Raw genomic sequence first — 19,938 nt, forward strand, 5'->3', positions numbered from 1 at the left:
TTCACAAGTCATCTCCAGAACAAACAGATCCCAGCGCCCCTTTCCTGCTGACATGGGCAGTTAGCCTCTGATCTGTGGGTGCAAAGAACCTTGAGCGCAGCATTTGCCATATCAGATTATAAAGATCTAGGCACTTAATGCATTTTACCCACTTGCCTTGTGGCTATTTGAAGGAAGGCACTGTGTCTTAACCATTTTTACATTTTTAAATGCCCCCCACAAAATTTGGCAAATGATATATATTTACAACCTTTGGGCAATGAATGACTAAAATAAAGCAATGATAGTAAGTGCTTAGTGTGTGATTTATTCCAGACTGCCTTCACTATTATCGATTATATAAAAGTGTTTTAAATTCTGAACTCTAGGCTCATTTTAGTATCCTAACACTAAAAATGTATGGCAGAAATATTTGATGTTCTATTTTTTTTTCCAGATTAAACATATAATTAACAAAACATTGTAGAACCCACATGAATAAGAAATCCAGCCACCAGTATTCCAATATCTAAATAATGCTTTTTCTCCCCTGCTTTAAAGCAGTAACATTAAGAACACTAGACTCATTTACGTGATAAAACAGATGGTAAACCTCTTCGGACAGGTCAAATTTTTATGAACTGTGCCCCTCACATATTTCTTGAATTTTAGCTGAAATAATGTATTTCAATCTATATAATTGCTGGTCTCTGAAATCCAATCCACCACTATTGTGAAAACTTGTATTGGTTACATGCATGTTTTTACTGTCCATTACAAAGCGGCTAAACAAGATGACTAGGGAAAAAGCTTTGCCTTATGAAAGTAGTTTTAGCTCCAGAATGAGTGTCAGGCCAGATCAAAGACTTATTATGAAACAAACTCAAAAACGAATAAGGTAATTGCCTGTGAAAACATACAAGAAGAGAAAAATACATGGTACTTTACCATACAGGTAAAGTAACGTTATTGGTGAAATCGGATATCAAAATACATTAATTAATCAGAAAACACAAGAGCCTTCAGAGCAACATGTGAAGATCGAGAAGCCCGAATAAATGACAAGAAATTTTTGGTCAGTTTTTCTTTCAAAGCTTTAATGTTTTATATTTAAAATCTACTCTCAACAGGTTGCAATATTTTTCCTTCAAAAGATCAATAAAATAATTCTGAAGACATGGATACACAAATGTACATGATTCCAAAGAAATATGAAATGATACAGGAATCAGAATTCAATTTAAGTAAACTGACATTCTCTTCCTATGAACTCCCTCCTAAAAAGACCTCAAGACATTTTATCCTGCATCAATCCTAATGCACCTTTTGATCTAAAAGGTCTTCTATAAACCACATACAAAAAATCCATTAAATGTCAACTCACTGTAATAATGCCTTTTGGTAGTTTTGGAGTCCTTTCAGGGGTGAGGAGAATCATTTTCTCCATTTTTTAGGATTTTCTGGGTACTTTCAACTAAAATGATTACACTGATTTATATGAACTAGTTTAAATTTGTAACCAGATAATCTCCTGTAGCACCTGGTGGAAATGTTATATGCTTGAAACTAAAACATATATTGCTTATACTAAACAACTATATAATCATGTTTAAAGCACTGAACATCAAAGTTTCAAGCCTAGCTTCGTGTACTATAATTAGTTGTGTCGGGTACTGATGAGCTACACCCCCTCTTTTTAAAAGATTAGTCATGTCACCAATGTAGTCTATTTTCTACAGCATTCTTTCTCAGGTTGCAGTTGAGTCTCCATAACTGAATAGTATAAGAATATAAAACTGTCCTTTAATTGTTAAGTTTTTGCCTGGTAAATAAAATAGAAAATGGAAATATCAAAAACACGTAACTTTAAAAATAAAATCTGAAGATGGAAAATTAAAATTTTATAAGCTGCACAGAGAAAATGGAGTATTAATTACACATATTATATAAATTGTCCATGGGATCTACAGCTTATCCTACACAACCAAAGTTAAATGATCCTAACAATAGTAAGAACCAAATAAGACAGGCTCTCTGCTCCTCTCCATTTGACAGACAGCCACATTTTCTTGTACAGGGCCAGCTGCATCCCTGAGACTTGATGGTGAAGGTTGGAGTAAATGGATTTGGCTGTACTGGTGTCTGATCACAAGGGCTGCTTTTTAAGTCTGGCAAAGTTGATACTGTTGCCACCAATTTGTTGACCTCAATTACATGGTCTACATATTCTGGTATGACTCCACCCATGTCAAACTCAATGGTACAGTCAAGGCTGAGAATGGGAAATTTGTCAGCAAAGTCCATCTCCACCTTCCAGGAGTGAGATCCTGCCAACAGCAAACTGAGTGATGCTAGTGCTGAACATGTTGTGGAGTCTACTAGTGTCTTTACCACCATGGAGAAGGCTGGGGTTCACTCAAAGGATGAAGCCAAGAGGGTCATTGTCTCTGCCCCTTCTGTTGATGCCCTCATGTTTATGAGGAGTGTGAACCATCAGAAGCAGGACAAATCCCTCAAGATGGTCAGCAATGCCTTCTACCCCACCAGCTGCTTGGCCCCTCTGGCCCAGGTCATCCATGGCAACTTTGGCATAGTGGAGGGACTCGTGACCACAGCTGATGCCATCAGTGCCAGTTGGCAGACTGACAGCCCCTTTGTGAAGCTGTGGTGTGATGGCCAAGGGGCTGCCCAGAACGTCATCCCTGCTTCTATTGGCACTGTCAAAGTGGTGGGCAAGGCCATCCCTGAGGCCAAGTGAAAAGCTCATTGGAATGCCGTTATGTGTCCTTATCCCTAATAGGTCAGTTACAGATATGACTTGACACCTGGAAAAAGCTGCCAAATACAAGGATATCAAGAAGACAGTGAAGCAGATACTGCAAGATTATCTCCTGCAAATTTAACAGTAATCCCCACCCTTCCATCTTTGATGCTGGGATTGGCATTGACCTCAATGACTACTTTATCAAGCTCATTTCCTGGTACAACAATGAATTTAGCTACAGAAACCAATGGTGGATCTTATGGTCCACATGGCCTCCAATTCAAGGAGTAAGAGCCCTCTGAACCACAAGCTCTATTAAGAGCACAAGAGGAGAAGCCCTCAGCTGCTAGGGAGTCCTTGCCCCAGCTCAGCCCCAACTTACAGAGACTGTCATGACCTTGGCGTCGATGTTTCCATCCCAGGCCCCCGAACTTTGTCATATACCACCAATAAAATACACTGTGCCCAAACCAAAAAAAAAAAAAAAAAAAAGGAGAGCAAGAACAAAGTAACATACCTAGACATTTCAAATATTTAAAGAAGTAGACATATGTACATATTGGAAATGTGAAAAGGTTTTATGCATTTTAGCCCAAGATATACCTACCTATCATGTAAAGATTTATTAAGCCTCCAGGTACCAAACACAGCTATATTCTTTTCTGTATATATTTGATATTCCTGATATTTCAAAGGTCAACCAAAGACATTTGTCATTCTTCAAAGGAAATCCTAAATAATAGCCTAAAAATAACAGCCTTAGAGCAAAGTATCTAACTCACTTTAAGAAAGTATGATTAAGCTATCTTCTCAGCATTAAGATAGATTTCCTTTCAAATTACAGTTAAGAATATCTTCTCTCATAATAGGAAAGGCTTTTAACTTTTCCGTACAAAGACAGGCTGTGAATCCAGCAATTTTTTTTAAATCACAATAAAGCTTTGACAGAAAATTTTTTCATGATGGATATGAATCTGTTGAAAACATAAAAATCATAGAACTTAAACTTTTTAAAGATTTCAACCCAACAGTGAAGTAGTTTCCTAATAAACTGCAATGAAGGCCTAAGTTAATGTATGGAAAACAATCTAAAAGTTGTCACCAAACAGGTTTAATGAAAGGCTTTATGGATATTAAAAATTAAATTGGCATAGTCAACATAAAAACAATTACAAAGCTGTTTATTATTTTTAATTAAGCGAAATGAAATAATTTATAACTTTTGAGCAGGATTTTTTTCTGAACACACTTCAAATTATAGTTAATAACTTACCTAAATTTTGAAAACTGTAATTAATAGTGACTTAAAAAGTATGCTTGATATTATAGTAATGGACAGCATTATACAGCACAGATTATTTTATAAACTTGTGTAAATTAAGCTATTAGCCCTTTTTAGTACACTCTGATTATAAAAGACCTACAGAGAAAAAAAAGTAGGGGCATTTTTACATGAGAAAGATGATGCAAAACCTTTAGTTAATTAAAAAATCGAAGTTATAAAAGAACTGAAATTTTGTGTGACACTGAAATCTCCTACCGATTTCAGAAGTGTAGACTCTCATGAGAGAAAACACTCTCCAAAGGCCTGAGCTAGAAGGAGAGCCATTCTAGATGTCTAAGTCAGCCTGACTGTACACTAACTTTGTTTAAACCAAAAGCCTGATTTATGGCTCACCAAACATACACTGTATACTGATTTTATAAATGAATTGTCTAACAGAAAACCATCTGTCATTGCAATATTGATCAATGCTCCTATTCCCTGCATTCCTTGACCTTAAAACTTGTGATTCCTGCTTATACGCTAGTCTATAAACTTTTGAGCTTTCATAAGATGTAAAAACATATATAACCCTGTAAAAACTGTTTATCACCCAGAGCACTTTCTTCCCTGTGAAGAGTGTGCTTCCCAGGCAGCTGTTCTAACTTGGGTTTCAATAACACTCTCTTTCTTACCTTCAGAGATTCTTATATACAAGGTTTATTAATTATGCATCAGCAACTCTTAATTTTAAATAACATTTTATATTTGGAATATTCTCATGATCGCAATGAAAAATTAAATATATCCTTGCTTTTAGTAAATTCATTTCACAAAACTAAAACAACTTTAATACTTATAATGCAGTCTCAAAATTAGTAAATTTTTCCATATATATTATTTAAATATCTAAAATTAGTTATAAGTAGTCCTTAATCATATTGTCAAAATAAACTATTAACAAAAATGGTATGTCAATTCTTTTTTTTTTTTTTAATTTTTTTTTAATGTTTATTTATTTTTGAGACAGAGAGAGACAGAGCATGAACGGGGGAGGGTCTGAGAGAGAGGGAGGCACAGAATCCGAAACAGGCTCCAGGCTCTGAGCTGTCAGCACAGAGCCTGACGCGGGGCTCGAACTCACGGACCGCGAGAACATGACCCGAGCCGAAGTCGGAGGCTTAACCGACTGAGCCACCCAGGTGCCCCTGTCAATTCTTAAATTAACATGTGACAGTAGGAAGTCACTAAACTGCAATTCTATACCTGATAATTTGTACGACTTCTGGAGCTGGGCCAGAGGAGGCTTGTATCTCAGCCAAGACAAAAGCTTTGCAGAGGTGGTTCTGGTAACTGCCTTAAGCAATTCTTTTTTTTTTTTTTTTTTTTTTTAAGGTTATTTTTGGGAGAGAGAGAATACATGTACATGTGAGCAGGGGAGGGGCAGAGAGAGACAGAGAGGAAGACAGAGAGATTCACCAGCAGGCTCTGCACTGTCAGCATGGAGCCTAGCCTGACATGGGGCTTGATCTCACTAACCGTAACATCATGACCCGAACTAAAATCAAGAGTCAGATGCTTAACTGACTGAGCCACCCAGGTGCCCGGGCTTTAAGCAATTATTCTATTAATAAGGAGGGTTTTACTAACAAGAAATAAGAGGCAAGGTAACCTCTTCCATTTTCTACTGTCCAGTACCAAAGAAATAAACTCGACTAATCAAAACCAAAGGGGGGATTAACAAGAAAAAAAGAAAAAACACAAACTTTCCATTCCACATAATTTCCACATAATAGCCTCAAAATCCTTACCACTTTAAGTTACTTTGGTACAAAAAGTCATCTGGAGAGGTTGTTAGAAGACTGTTGGGCACCACTCCCAGAAATTCTGATTTAGTGGGTCTGAATCAAATAATTTGCATTTCTAATGATTCCCAGGTGATGTTGATGCTGCTAGTCCAACCACATTTTAGACAGAACTCCTTTAGACAATCCTTTATTACCGAGGTACCCCAATTTAACCATTTTTCTGCTGTTGGACATTTATTTCCAATGATATGTTCCTGTAAATAATATTTCAGTAAACACCTCCTTATATAATTAGAAATAACCTGTAAGCTTTCTAAGCTTGATACATATTGCTCTAAAATATGGCCTCCACTCCTATCACTGTATATGGAGCATCAGCTCTATCAACTTTGAGTAATACAGAGTATATCATTTATTATTTTAGTAAAATTTTATAAAAGTTATTCCATTTTAGTTGGCATTTCCTTGATTGCTGGTGAGAATAAACCTTTTCCACTTATGTATTAGCAGTTTGTATTTCTTTTGTTTATATTGTTTCACTTTTTTTTTCCCTATTGAGTTAGTGTCTAAAATGCTGATCAGCTCTGGGGCGCCTGAGTAGCTCAGTTGGTTAAGCTTCCAACTTGGGCTCAGGTCATGATCTCAAGGTTCATGGGTTTGAGCCCCCGCATCAGTGGGCTCTGTGCTGATGGCTCAGAGTCTGGAGCCTTTCTAGATTCTCTCTCCCTCTCTCTCTGCCCCTGATCTGCTCACACTGTTTCTCTCTCAAAAATAAATATATACAAAAAAAATTTTTTTAATAAAATGCTTATCAGTTAAAGGATTCTCTGACATCTTTTTGTATTGAATTTTCTCACTTGCCAATACAATGTATCACTGTTTATTTTGTTTGACATAGGGAGTATGAAAATTAAAAGTAATCCAGGTGCACTTGGCTGGCTCAGTCAGTTAAGTGGCCGACTCTTGATTTTAGCTCAAGTCATGACCTCTCAGTTCATGAGTTTGATCTAGCCCAGAGCCTGCTTGGGATTTTTGCTTTTCTTCTCTCTCAGAGCCCCTCCTCCACTTGTGTGTTTGTGTGTGTGGAGGGGGGGCGGGGGGATGTGCACATGCTCTTCTTGCTCTCAAAATAAACGTTAAAAAAAAAAAGTAATCTTGGGGTGCCTGGGTGGCTCAGTTGGTTGAACGTCCGACTTCAGCTCAGGTCATGATCTCATGGTTCATGGGTTCGAGCCCCACATCGGGCTCTGTGCTCACAGCTCGGAGCCTGAAGTCTGCTTTGGATTCTGTGTCTCCCTCTCTGCCCCTCCTCTGCTTGTGGTCTCTCTCTCTCAAAAATAAATAAACATTAAAAAAATTTTTTTAAAGTAATGCAGTTTACTGGTCTTTCCTGATACTTTCCATTGCTATCATGCTTAGAAAGTGGTTTCTCATCAAAACAGAATAAGTCATATTTAGCTAGTTTAGTTTTGTACTTTTTAAAATCATTTGTTACTGAATTTTAATTATTTTATTGTAACAATGAGATAAGTATCTAGATTTTGTTCCCTCCAAATTGTTAACCAATTTCCCCAAGTGTTCCTTTCTATAATATGGAAAACAATAATAAAAAAAAAAAAAAGAATATGTAAAAATGCCATCACATTCAAGGGTTAAAATCACATATATATAAGGGTCTACTTCTGGATGATCTATTCTGTTTCACTTAAATGTTTAGTAAGTATTACATTAGTATGACACTGTTTCAAATTATGTGGCTTTATCAGTACACTGACATTTGGTAGGGCAAGCCCTACCACATCAATCTTGATGGGCAAACTCAAGTCTATCAGGGTCTCAGTTCTCACAACTGTAAGTTGGGTCTATGCCTACCTTTGGAGCTTGCCTATGAGGAATTAACTCAAAGTACGTATATGAAGACACTCTGAAACTATAAAGAACTAAAAAGCTCTAAGTTATCATCTATTTCTGACTATATTATTATAGATGACCTCTTAAAATGATACAAATAATTCACAAATAGAAGCTAAAATCAATACAACAGGGGCACCTGGGTTGGCTAAGCATCTGACTCTTGATTTTGGCTCAGGTCATGATCTCATGGTTCCTGAGTTTGAGCCCTACATTGATTGGGCTCTCCACTGACAGTGTAAAGCCTGCGTGGGGTTCTCTCCCTCCCTCTCTCTCTGCCCCTCCCCAGTTCATGCTCTCTCTCACTCTCAAAATAAATAAAAACATCTTTAAATAAAAATCAATGCAACAGATACTTATTAGTTATGAATGAATACTACTAAGTTACACAAAATGACTAATGGACCAAACATTGTTATATACATTTTCTTTTTTTTTTTTTTTTTTTTTTAATTTTTTTTTTCAACGTTTTTTATTTATTTTTGGGACAGAGAGAGACAGAGCATGAACGGGGGAGGGGCAGAGAGAGAGGGAGACACAGAATCGGAAACAGGCTCCAGGCTCCGAGCCATCAGCCCAGAGCCTGACGCGGGGCTCGAACTCACGGACCGCGAGATCGTGACCTGGCTGAAGTCGGATGCTTAACCGACTGCGCCACCCAGGCGCCCCTGTTATATACATTTTCTAAGTAAAAAATATTCCTTCCAGGTTCATTTGAGCAAAAGAAAAACAAGTTGGCACCTGTTAATCAAAGACAGAAAAAAAGGGATGATGAAATAATCCTTATATCTACACAAGATTTCAGTTTCTCAGAGCTGTGGAAAAGCATCACAAGGCTAGTTTTACAAGTAGAGTCAATTTAATTTCTTTTCTTAACCCCTTTATTGTCATTCCACAAAGGAAATTTATGAATAGAATGTGCATACAAACCTTAGCACCAAGCTAAGGGTATAAGCAAGGAAGGGACAGAGACAGGGAGACACAGAATCTGATGCAGGCTCCAGGCTCTGAGCTGTCAGCACAGAGACTGATGCGGGCCTTGAACTCACGAACTGTGAGACATGACCTGACCAACTGGGCCACCCAAGCACCCCCCCTTAGCACCAACTGAGCCACCCAGGCACCCCTCCTTAGCACCATTTCTGTTCCCAAAATGCAGACACTGGTCTTACTGCCTGTCCTAATACAGGAAGAATTCGGACAACAGAAAACACTCTCATTCAAGGAAGTCTTAAATTAGAAATAAATATCGTACTGACAAAGTTAGCACCTAAAAGGTATTGGTACTGCCCCCTAAAATAGCACGAAAGGTCCTAGGTTATATGTATGGTACACAAAATCACACAATTTTTGTTGTTGTTGTTGTTTACCTAGTAGCGAAGACATTACACAATACTTTTTCCAATTCCCTTAATTAATCAGGGTTAGAAGTAAGGCTTAAGAGCTAGGTCCATAAGTTTAACTTTCTGGCTAAGTAAATTGTAAACTTACTTTAGTAAATCACTGGTTTCCTGTTCACTGTCTTGTGTTGTATCCAAAGAAAAGGAATCTGAGGGCTCTGCTGAGTTGGACTCCGGTTCTTCGGCTGGAAGTGCCTGGGTTCCCAGGGAGCCACCGAAAATCTCCCTTTCTCTTTTGACCCCTTCCTCAGGACGGTCACTGGGATTTTGTAAATCTTTCTCAGTTTTGTCATGGTCATCCTTGAAAGAAGACTGCTTGGCATCACCAAGAGATGATTTTCCTGAGATATTGAATAAGTTACCAAGAAACTGAAAAAAGCTTTCCTTCGGCTGCCTATCACTTTCTCCTATTTTGGTATCTGAAGTGGAGCGGGAGAGGTCATTTGGCTTTTTGGAATCTTCCTGCATTGGAAGAGCGATTAGCTTCTCAGCATGGTTCCTTTTGTGCTCACTTTGGGGAATCTTTGAAAACAAGATAGAGAATTATAAACATCATCATTTAAAAAATAACACAGATTGACCAATAACCTATTATACGACACACTGTGTGCCAGAGGCCAGGGATACATTTGTAAGACTGATGGCTTCTGATTCCTCGGGCCCTTTACAGTCTAATGAAGGGCATGGTCAGCACACATTAAAGCTGTATAGTAAACGTCACACAGAGAGAGAAGTACAGCATGAGTGGGAAGCCAGAACAGGAGTAAGCAGTCCAGGTTTGGTAGCAGTGACAGCAGAGGAGGTTAACTCAGAGGATGATTCCTAGAAGTGCCCTTTGAAGGAGACCTAATATGTGACTCTGTGATGCTTATGCATCTCCCTCCATCCCCATCTCTCATCTCCTCCTCCTCCCCTCCCCCCAACTCTATTTAGTGATGTGTCAGTTTCTAAAGAGTTAAAGATGAACGGAGTTTGGGTACACAATGAGAAGAGTGAAAGATGTATATGGAGAGGTAAGTAAAGGGACAGACCATGGCATATGTTATGTATATTTAAATGCGGCTTTCATTACTCTGAGCTAATGGACAGTACTTTCAAGCACTCTGGACCATCAGACAATACCTAAATAGACCTCATTTCGGCACTGTGCTAACCCACGAAGCCGCCACATTGTGTAAAACTGTTCCTCAATAAGATGAGGAAAGACAGCAACATGGTCTATCAATTCAGAGGAAAAGTCCACTATCCTTAATAGTAAAACACAAAACCCTGAGATGTGCATTAATGCAAAGCCTGGGCAGTACTGGGAATTCCTGCAGATGTTCAACAGTTCTGCAGGTGTGTTTCACCTGCTCATAGTTAAGTTACTAGGAAAGCAAAGCATATTCATGTGCACTCTCTGTGAGGAAAGACTGAGCTGCTGTATCGACATTCCATGTCACACTCTTTCCTGAAGCTTCAAGAGCTTTATGCCCATGTGCCAACTCAGCCTGTGCCTGCTCACCTACTTGTAAAAGGAATGTCTGTCTGACAGTATCTGTCAGATGTCAAGCTCACTAGTCCTCATAAAAGGAAAGCTCAAGTGCGAGTCAGAGAAAGGTCGGTACACCAAGGTAAAACCACCTTAGGGCACTGTACGTTCACACGATAAAGTTTTATTAAGAGGCTGATCCTCAAGCAGGCAAGAGCATCATAATTATAATGTTATTTAACTTGTCCCATATTTTAATCCAAATTCAAAACAGTTTAAAGAAGTGTTCCACTAACTGCTAATAAAATTTAGCATATTCAAGCTTGAGAAAATGTTTAGGACCTATAAGCCCTGGAAATTAATTTCAAGCAAACAGTATTTTAAGTTTGTTCCCACCTTGGGAGTCAGAGGGTATTTTTGAGGAAATACACAGATAGCATTCTTTTTCTATGAGTCAGGAGCTTAATAAAACTTGTGAGTCTCTACATTTAGAATATCATCAACCTTCCAGAGTCACTCAAAGTCTCACCTTTTACTGGTTTCAACTGCAACTTGATCCCACACGTCGCCACCTCATCCCTCCAAGTTTCTGCTCATCATGGGAGCCTGTGTTATAAATCAGTTGTGCCCTCTCTTCCCAAAAACAGCATAAAGAGCCTCTTAGTTTGGCAAGAGAAATGCTAGCTGACATTTTGAAAATGCTTCTGTGTATGAAGATATACATTTTTTTGTTCTTTATGCCATTTAATTTGTTGTAATTATCAGCCACAACATTTCTTCCTGTCAAAAGGAACTAAGACTGTAACATGAACAGAATGGTGATTTTTTTTTTTCTATAGTTAGTATGAATGACTGCTCTTCCTGGGTAGCTATTTGAAGGAAGTAAACTATAGGCCATTCATTAGAATATTGTAAATATTCTTAAAATGCTTTAAAGATTCACAAGAGTCTTATAAAATTGGGCAATGGATTTTTTTTTAAAACAAGGAAAATTAAGAGAATATGGAGATTACATTTTTTGACATCAATAAAATCCCAAGAATAATTTCTGTCCAAAATATTATATAGGCATCTGACTCTTGATACCGGCTGAGGTCATGATCTCAGGGTCGTGGGATCGAGCCCTGTGTTGGGCTCCGCACTTACCATAGAGCCTGCCTGGGGTGCTCTCGCTCTCCCCCCGCCTCTCTCCCCTGCTTACATGTGTGCACACACTAAGGAAAAAAAAAACTATTTCACTGCCTCAACTATCATTTTTTACTTGACCTTTCAAAATACTGTAGACTGCTTTCTAAACAAAAAAAAAAGATATGTTTGCTAAGTGAAAGCATTTACACTTAACCTTTTTAGAGTTATACATAATTTTTTAAAACAATTGTTTGTTTTTCCTTCCCAATTTTCAGTATTTAAATATATATATTTTTAATTTTAATGTTTATTTATTTTTATAGAGAGAAAGAGAGAGAGCAGGCCAGGGATGGGCAAAGGGAGAGGGGGAGAGAGAGAATCCCAAGCAGGCTCTGTGCTATCAGTGCAAAGCCAGACCCGGGGCTCGAACTCATGAACTGTGAGATCATGACCTGAGCTGAAACCAAGAGTAGGACACTTAACTGACTGAGTCACCCAGATGCCCCCCAATTTCCAGCTTCTTTGCTATTCTAGAATCTCTGTATCTTCAGTTTACTGAAGAGCATTTTTTTTTGTCCTTAGATGTCTCCATTGCTTAATTTCTCCCTAAATTTCACGAGAAATTTGTTTATAACAAGAAAAAAAAGTATCTAAATCTAGAAACAAAAACTAGCAGAAAAGTGTACTGCTATTCAAAGTAACACAATAAATTCTATATTTATATAATTAAAATTTTAAGTCTGATCTGAAACAGCTGCTCTTTCCCCTCAGCCTAAACAACAATAAAATTCAGCCTGCCACAAGCTAGGGCCAGTGCTGTCTGCCAGCAGGACTGTCTGCCAATGTTCCAAGGAGTAGAATGAAAGCAGTCAGGATCCAAGCAAACAAAACATCAATTCCAGTTGTTCTCAAAGATGTTGGTATTCTGAACATAACATACAAAGGCTACTGACGAAGGCATATGTTATCTGGGGAACTGGGACATTTTTTTTCCTTCGTACACAATTTGTTGCAATGCAGTGCCCTTAGGTCAATTTCATCCATCTCTCTACTCTCTTTGCTATGTCCCCAATACATGGAAGCATAGAAAAGCATTAGGGACACTGATTAGTGAAATGTAGCTTTGGCCTCAACGTGCTTATAGTTTAGGCAAGATGGTTATCACTGTGCCACTGTGTGGGGCTTAGAAGAGGTATGCACACAATGTAGGATACAATGAACTTGACTGGGGATGGGGAGAATCCACTGTAAGGAGGAGGGAACATCTGAGCTTGCTCCTAAAGGCTGAGAAGAGAATCCTAGACACACAGTATAGTATGTTCAAAAACAGAAGTATGAACTATGTTTGTCATGGCAGTGGTGAGGCTGAAGAAGACTGGGGTAAAGAGAATAGAGAATGAGGTTGATAAGATGACTCACAGAAGCAGAGGGAGAGGGACAACAAAGTCAGAGACAACTAAGTTTTCTAAATAGGGCAACTATTTGAGTAAAGCCAAAAAATGGATATGGGAAATAGGAGAGGTGAGATTAGGGCCTTTGTGGGGTTGGGAGGAGATAAGGCAACAAATTACTTAGATGGCAAATACATTGAATTTTTGGTCCCCTGGTGATGTACAAGTTGAGATGTCTGGAAAATACTCAGAAGCATAGTTTAAGAATGCAATTTGGCAAAACACAGTGTGTGCAGGATAAAGGGGGGGACCAACAAAAGAGCCCTCAGGAAAAAAAGATTTTAAAAAGGTGCAAATAGAGAAGATATGACTGAGCGATGGAAAAGGCAAAAACCAGACCAGCTCATCCCTCCAGAATACTGGTTGCAAAGGACAACGAGGATTTCTAAAAGCAAATGGGGACTAAATGACAAATGCCAATGTGAGGGCAAGAAAGGTGACTATCGTCTCCCACTGTTCTTCAGAAACATTAGGTACACTCATACCTCAGGAATTGTACATCTACTCTTTCTGCTTAGAATGTTCTTCCCCCACATAGCTGTATGACTCACTCCCATTCAGACCTTTATTGGAAAGTCATCTCTTCATTGAAACCTTCCCCAGTCATGCTAAAATAGTAAATTCCTCCACTATGAAAGTGCCAGTATCCTCTGATTTTTCTCCTTTGTACTTGCCAATATCAAATACACACACACATACACTTATATTATTTAATATCTGTTTCTTCCTATAGAAAGTAAAAACTGCAAGTGCAGGGATTTTTGTCTATTTTATACAGTGTAGTTTCTCTAGCACTTGAAATGTTCCTGACAATAAGAGGTGCTCTCCAATAGTTGTTGAGTTAGTAAATGAGGAACTAGGACTATAGAGAAGCCTGAAGAATGCAGAAGAAATAGTTGCAACAGCTCAGGAACTTGCGAGTACAGCCTCCAACTCAAGGTGTTAAGCCAGTAGTAGTTAAACAGGGAATAGGAACAGTCCATAAATAGAAGGGAGCACTCTGAGAAGTTTTTTTACTTAAAAAAAAAAAAAAAAAAAAAAAAGACAGAATATGAGAGTTTAAGGTCCAAGATAGATGTATTTTTTAAAAAATTTTTCTTTAATCTTTATTTATTTTTGAGAGAGAGAGAGAGAGAGAGAGACAGAGTGCGAGTGGGGGAAGAACAGAGACAGAGGGAGACACAGAATCTGAAGCAGGCTCCAGGCAGCTGAGCTGTCAGCACAGAGCCTGATGTAGGGCTCAAAGTCACAAACCGTGAGATCATGACCTGAGCCAAAGTCAGACACCCAACGGACTGAGCCACCCAGGCACCCCTAGATGGCTTTTTGATCCTGTTCTGTGGATCGGCTCTGCACCTACTGGAAAGGGAGTAACTACTATACAAGAGAGAAGGATGGCAGGTTCCAGAATAAAAAGCACAATGTCAGATAGAGACCAGTATAGTCTCTAATACTTCTAATAATAATAAAGGGCAAGTATTATCCTTAGAGAAGAGTAGAGACATTTCCCCCTTCCAGGTAAAGAGGTAAGGAAGTGGCTAAGACCTGAGCAATGCTGTGAGGGGAGAAGCCAAAGATCAAGGTCCAACAAGTGGCTGTGACCTCAGTAAAGTGAGAGGAGAGATAACAAGCCAAAGGAGGGACACATAGGTGGAGCTGGGATTTGGGTTCCCGAAATAGAGAACACCTGGAAGATTGTTTTTGGGGAATGTAGTAGTAATTGGCTGAAATGGGTATACCAAGTAGCAGTTAGGGTCAAGGCAAACTTGAAAGCATTCACTCATTCAGTAAATAATGAACAAAAGGATACCATTCCAGGTGTTTAGATGCAACAGTAAAAACAACAAAACAAAAAACCACCAAGAGCACTGCTTTCATGGAACCCACATTCTAGTGATGTAAGAATTTGTTTGCAGGTCTAACTAGTATTGGAGTGTATCACCTCCTATGAGCAGTCTATAGCAGGGAACAGGTGGCAGGTGCTGTCCCAACATTGTGATTAGCACAGGACATAAGGTCAAAAAGGTCATGGGGTAGAGTGTGTCATCATAGAGACTGTTGAGTGGAAAACAGTGAAGAGCCAGGTGACTCTTCCTTTACTGTGTCAAGCATCTGACTTCATCATCCTTTCTACCTCAGACTGTGCCTTTACTGCACATAGCAAGGGTAATACTTCAGACACCCTGACTCACACATCCTGAGCGCCCTCAACTCCAGTGACTTCCACTGCCACTTTTCTTGCCTCTTTGGTTAACTCTGACCCTAGTGGTTACCCATGACTGTGTCACCTCTGAAACTCCATCTCAAGCATTCCCCAGTGTCCCCACCTTCTCATCTTTCCGGCTGTCTTACCACACTGTCCCCTGCCTGATCACAGCTTCTGTCCTCTCTTACACTGTCCCTTTCAGTTCCCACAAAATTTCCTGTATTTTCTATCTGGCTCTCAAATGACGAATAACCTCAAAGTCTCTTTGTTTTATTCCTTGACCATCCCCACCCAGAAAATTTCCAGTTTTATCTTTTCTGCCTAAGCGAATGAGTCTTGCTTTAAAAAGCCCCAAGTATATGCACGCTATGCAGATACAGGCAGCCAATAATTCACAATTTACAGCCTCTGCTGGAAATCTGTCTGTACTCTTTCCTTATTTTCCACAGCAGCTACTTCCCACCTCTCCTACTCCCTTCATTATCCCACAGACTTGCTCAGCAGAGCCCCCTACCCTCTCTTTCATGCAGATGATCCCTCACAGCTCTGACTCTAGCAGGATCTGCGCGGCTTCCTTCACTGATGCTCTTCATGAAGGAAGGACTCCTCACCCAAGGCGAATTTCTCCACCATGGCACAAGTTGAGTCCTTGTTGTCTCCTTGGGAATTAAAGTTCCTCATCTGCCCCTTCTGTTAGCCCACCGTTCATAAGTAAATGTCCAAGGAAAGCCCTCTCCACTCTTTACTAACAACCTCCTCAAAAAAGGATTCCTAACTCTCACCATCTTCTTTCCCCTTTCCTCCCAAATCACTCTTTAAGCGCTTGCATAATCTAGCTTCCTCCTCAGTTGTGCTGACCACAATCTCTAAAATACACTGTCCTACTTGCTAATATACTTTCCCCCCGCCTCGTCCTGCTCTTACATGAGTGTCTGCAGAATGTGAGATTTAATCCCTTCCTGATAACCAATCTTCCTTTGGCTTCTATGACATTACTCTGAGATCTACCTTCTTCTCTAAACTTTTTCCATCTCCTTCCAGTTCACATCATTCTAGCCATCCCTTATGTAACATGTTGCTTCAATTTCCAGCCTAGGACTGCTTTATCTTCATGATCATCTTATCAGGTTTCATTTCCCACAGATTAATCAGAGGATTCCCAGATTTTTATTTGTAGCTCAGACAGTGTATCTGATATATTAGTTATAACTATCAATTCACCATCCATATCCACCTGGATACTTCATTGGAACCTCTAGCTAAACACATCCAAAACTGACCTGACTATGCTTTGTTTCCACTCTTCCTTTTTCTGCAAACCTTAACATTCCCATTTGTTAAAAAGTCAGACAAAATCATCAGGATACCATGACCTCTCCCCTAGAATACTGCCAGCAGTGACTTAATCTGTTTCCTTGCTTGCACTGTCCCCAGTCTACTCTCCAGATAAAAACTAGAGCAGTCTTTTAGAATTCAAATCTGATCATCCTTAAAGACCTTTAAAGGCTATACATTGCTGTCAGGATAAAATCCAAACTCTCAAGTATGGCACTCAAGGTACTGGTGGGTGGAGGCCCCTGTGTCTTTCTCCAATTTCATCTCTTGCCACTCACAATGCTTGCAATGCCTAATGTCATCATATCCATCCTCATTCAGTCCTTCTCCATCTCCTCTCTCCCCTCTCTCTTCTTACTACAGAACATCCTTGCAATAATGCTATTCCCACTGCTGAGACCACTTATTCCTTGTCCTCTTTGCCTGGGAAATTTCTAATACAACTCAGGTTTTTCAGAATAAAAATCACCTATGCACATGTTCTTCCAATAAACATCCCTACCATCCTGTTTTCCCTGCCACCACAAGGTAAAGGCAAACAATTTTATATGCTTTCACCAAAAGGAAGACTATCACCTAAATTATTAACAGGTACTAAAATCTGACACTCATAAACTAAAAAAAACAGCTGCTTACTAGAGAATTCTAGTTGGTTTGCTAAGACATCTGGCTGTTAACACATTACCTGACAAATTTGCCAAATTTTGAAATTCTACCACCAATAGTTACTATTTCTTCAGTTTTGAGGGAGATATTTATTAGCAGATTTTTACTGATATCCTGAGTTAGCTATAGTTTAAGTAGTGCTAAAATTTTTAATCAAAATCACTATTTACTTTCATCATAATGGATTTAATTTGTGGGATGTTGTTTAACTATAAACTATTGAGACATATTTACATGAATACTTTTTTCCAATAAATGGGTTTCACAACTAATGGTAAGGTGCAAAGGTGAGCTATTTATACCCTTATTGTTAAAGGAATTTTTGTTTGAAAATGTAGTATTACATTTTTATCACAGAATTATTTTTCCACTAAAAAATTAGAACAGGCCAGCCGGTTGGACATCAATTATTTCACCCTGACTAATCTGGTTATTGTTTAACATAATAAGTTATCTGCAACTTTTAGTCATGACATATCTGTGCTGTGATGAGTTTTGAGATGTCACAAATAATTTATTACTAAAATTAGTTAAAAAGCTGAAGTTTGGGGCACTTGGGTGGCTCAGTCAGTTAAGCGTTTGATTTCGGCTCAGGTCATGATCTCATGGTCTGTGAGTTGAACCCCACATTGGGCTCTGTGCTCACAGCTCAGAGCCTGGAGCTGCTTCGGATTCTGTGTCTCCCTCTCTGCCCCTCCCCTGCTCACACTCTGTCTCTAAAAAAATACATTTTTAAAAAGCTGAAATTTCACTTACAAATAGTATTCTAGAGTGGGGGGTACCTGGGTGGTTTAGTCAGTTAAGCCATCTGACTCTTGACTTAGGCTTAGATCATGATTTCACAGTTTCATGAATTCAAGGGCCACATAAGGCTCTGCACTGACCCTGCAGAGCCTGCTTGCGATTCTCTCTCTTTCTCCCCCTCCCCTGCTTGTGCTCTCTCTCAAAATAAATAAATAAATTTAAATACTCTAGCATGAAATCAAGTTTTATCTGTGATGATACTTTCAGTTTTTCATTTCCATGTAATTTCTGACAAAGGGATGTAGTTATATATAGTGTACCAAACAAGTGCCCATAACCACAGGTGACCCAAGACAGTCATCTATCATCTTTGTCAGAGGAAAAAAAAAAAGAGAGTAAAAAACTGCCAGTCTAAAATATGAAAAGTCTCAGCTATAGCGTAGCAATGGGTATGGACAGGAAGAAAGGGCTGTTGATGGTCCCTGGCACAATGAAGAGACAAAATGACAGAGTCATTTCCAGATGTCAAGATAGGGTAATTGGCGGCACCTTGAAGCAAGATAGGGAATACAGAAGAGAAGGAAATTAGGACAAAATAGACTGAGTTCAACTTTGAGACCGTCAAATCTTATACCCCGTGACACTGACAGGAAAGGTGCAAAGAATTGGCTCTCTTACCCTAAAGCTCAGGAGAACACATTGGGCTGGAAGGACAGATGTGAGCCTTGTCAAGGGTTAAGATGTAGGTAGAAATTCAATCAACCAGGGCAGGTGTGTAACGAAAGAAGAAAGAGGAACCAAATGACATAAGATAGGAGAAAGGCCACTCCTTTCTGTTATGGTATCAAGATTTCTCTGATGAAAACACTGGGCCAGAAGAATAAATGTTTTTAATTCTATGAGAGCTTTCTGGAACACCCTTCTAATGTTCTCAAATCAGTATGTGGCACCCATGGAGGAAAATATACTCACAGAAATCTGGAGTATGTAGATAACCTTTCATAGACAGCTTCCATTTGATAAGGTACTCCATCATACCACAAAATAGGACCACTACTGGTCTCTGACAGAATGGAGCTGCCACAAATCAAACCAGATACCTTATACTACATTCAACACCCGGAACTCTAAGGATCAAGGCCCCAGACCAGCACCAGCCACACTGACAGGCTCTGGCCCTGGCAGTTCCTTTGGTCATCTGGACTACACAGTGATACACAGTGCAATCTCCACTTCGGGCACCTGACAGCCTCAGTCTTTATAGAAGGAATTAAGGGCTGAGAATTTTTTACTTCTGGCTAAATTTCAATGTGTGTACCTCCATGTGTGCCTTCTATTCAAATGTGATAGAGAGTTAATGTTTCTAGTAACTACTTCTATACTATTCACCCAGAAAAAGTCAGCATCATTCTCAAAGAGTTATTTCTAAGTTTCAGCTAGACTTTATATGGCAAGAAGGCAGCTCTTTTCCTGAGTACCTATTTTGTGTCCAGCATCAGGTAGTGCTGTATGTGTTATCTTGGTTAACTCCAAAGCACTTCTATGAAACAGGATTTGAACAACCTTCCACACACTCCCACTGCAGATCAGCAAACCAAAGTTCAAAGAAGTTGAGTAAATTTTCCAAGATTACAAAACTACCACATGGAAAGCTGGGATTTAAGCCCAGATCTGTCTGATTCCAAAGACTGTTCTTTCCATCACTGCACATGTAATTTTAAAACTTTTCCAAGGAGGCCCATGGTTGGCAGAGGCAGATAGGTAGTGGCTCACTATGAGACAACTCATTCCATCATCAACATTCCTATCAA

General features: G+C 39.2%; 1 protein-coding gene and 1 pseudogene across 3 annotated transcripts in view; one reads left to right on the forward strand and one right to left on the reverse strand.

The window, feature by feature from the left end:
- Positions 1–19,938, reverse strand: part of CRYBG3 (crystallin beta-gamma domain containing 3) — a 131,027-nt gene that overhangs the window by 85,664 nt on the left and 25,425 nt on the right. For 2 of the 3 annotated variants that reach the window (XM_058731653.1, XM_058731655.1), the window contains exon 3: positions 9,218–9,648. The exons of the other annotated variant lie outside the window; for it this stretch is intronic. In XM_058731653.1, coding sequence (XP_058587636.1) covers positions 9,218–9,648 — 431 coding nt within the window. The remainder of the gene's footprint in view (positions 1–9,217; positions 9,649–19,938) is intronic. 3 annotated transcript variants of the gene reach the window in all.
- LOC131512656 (glyceraldehyde-3-phosphate dehydrogenase-like) lies at positions 2,081–3,251 on the forward strand (annotated as a pseudogene).

The sequence above is a fragment of the Neofelis nebulosa genome, chromosome 5, assembly GCF_028018385.1.
Source record: "Neofelis nebulosa isolate mNeoNeb1 chromosome 5, mNeoNeb1.pri, whole genome shotgun sequence".
Lineage (NCBI taxonomy): Eukaryota > Metazoa > Chordata > Mammalia > Carnivora > Felidae > Neofelis > Neofelis nebulosa.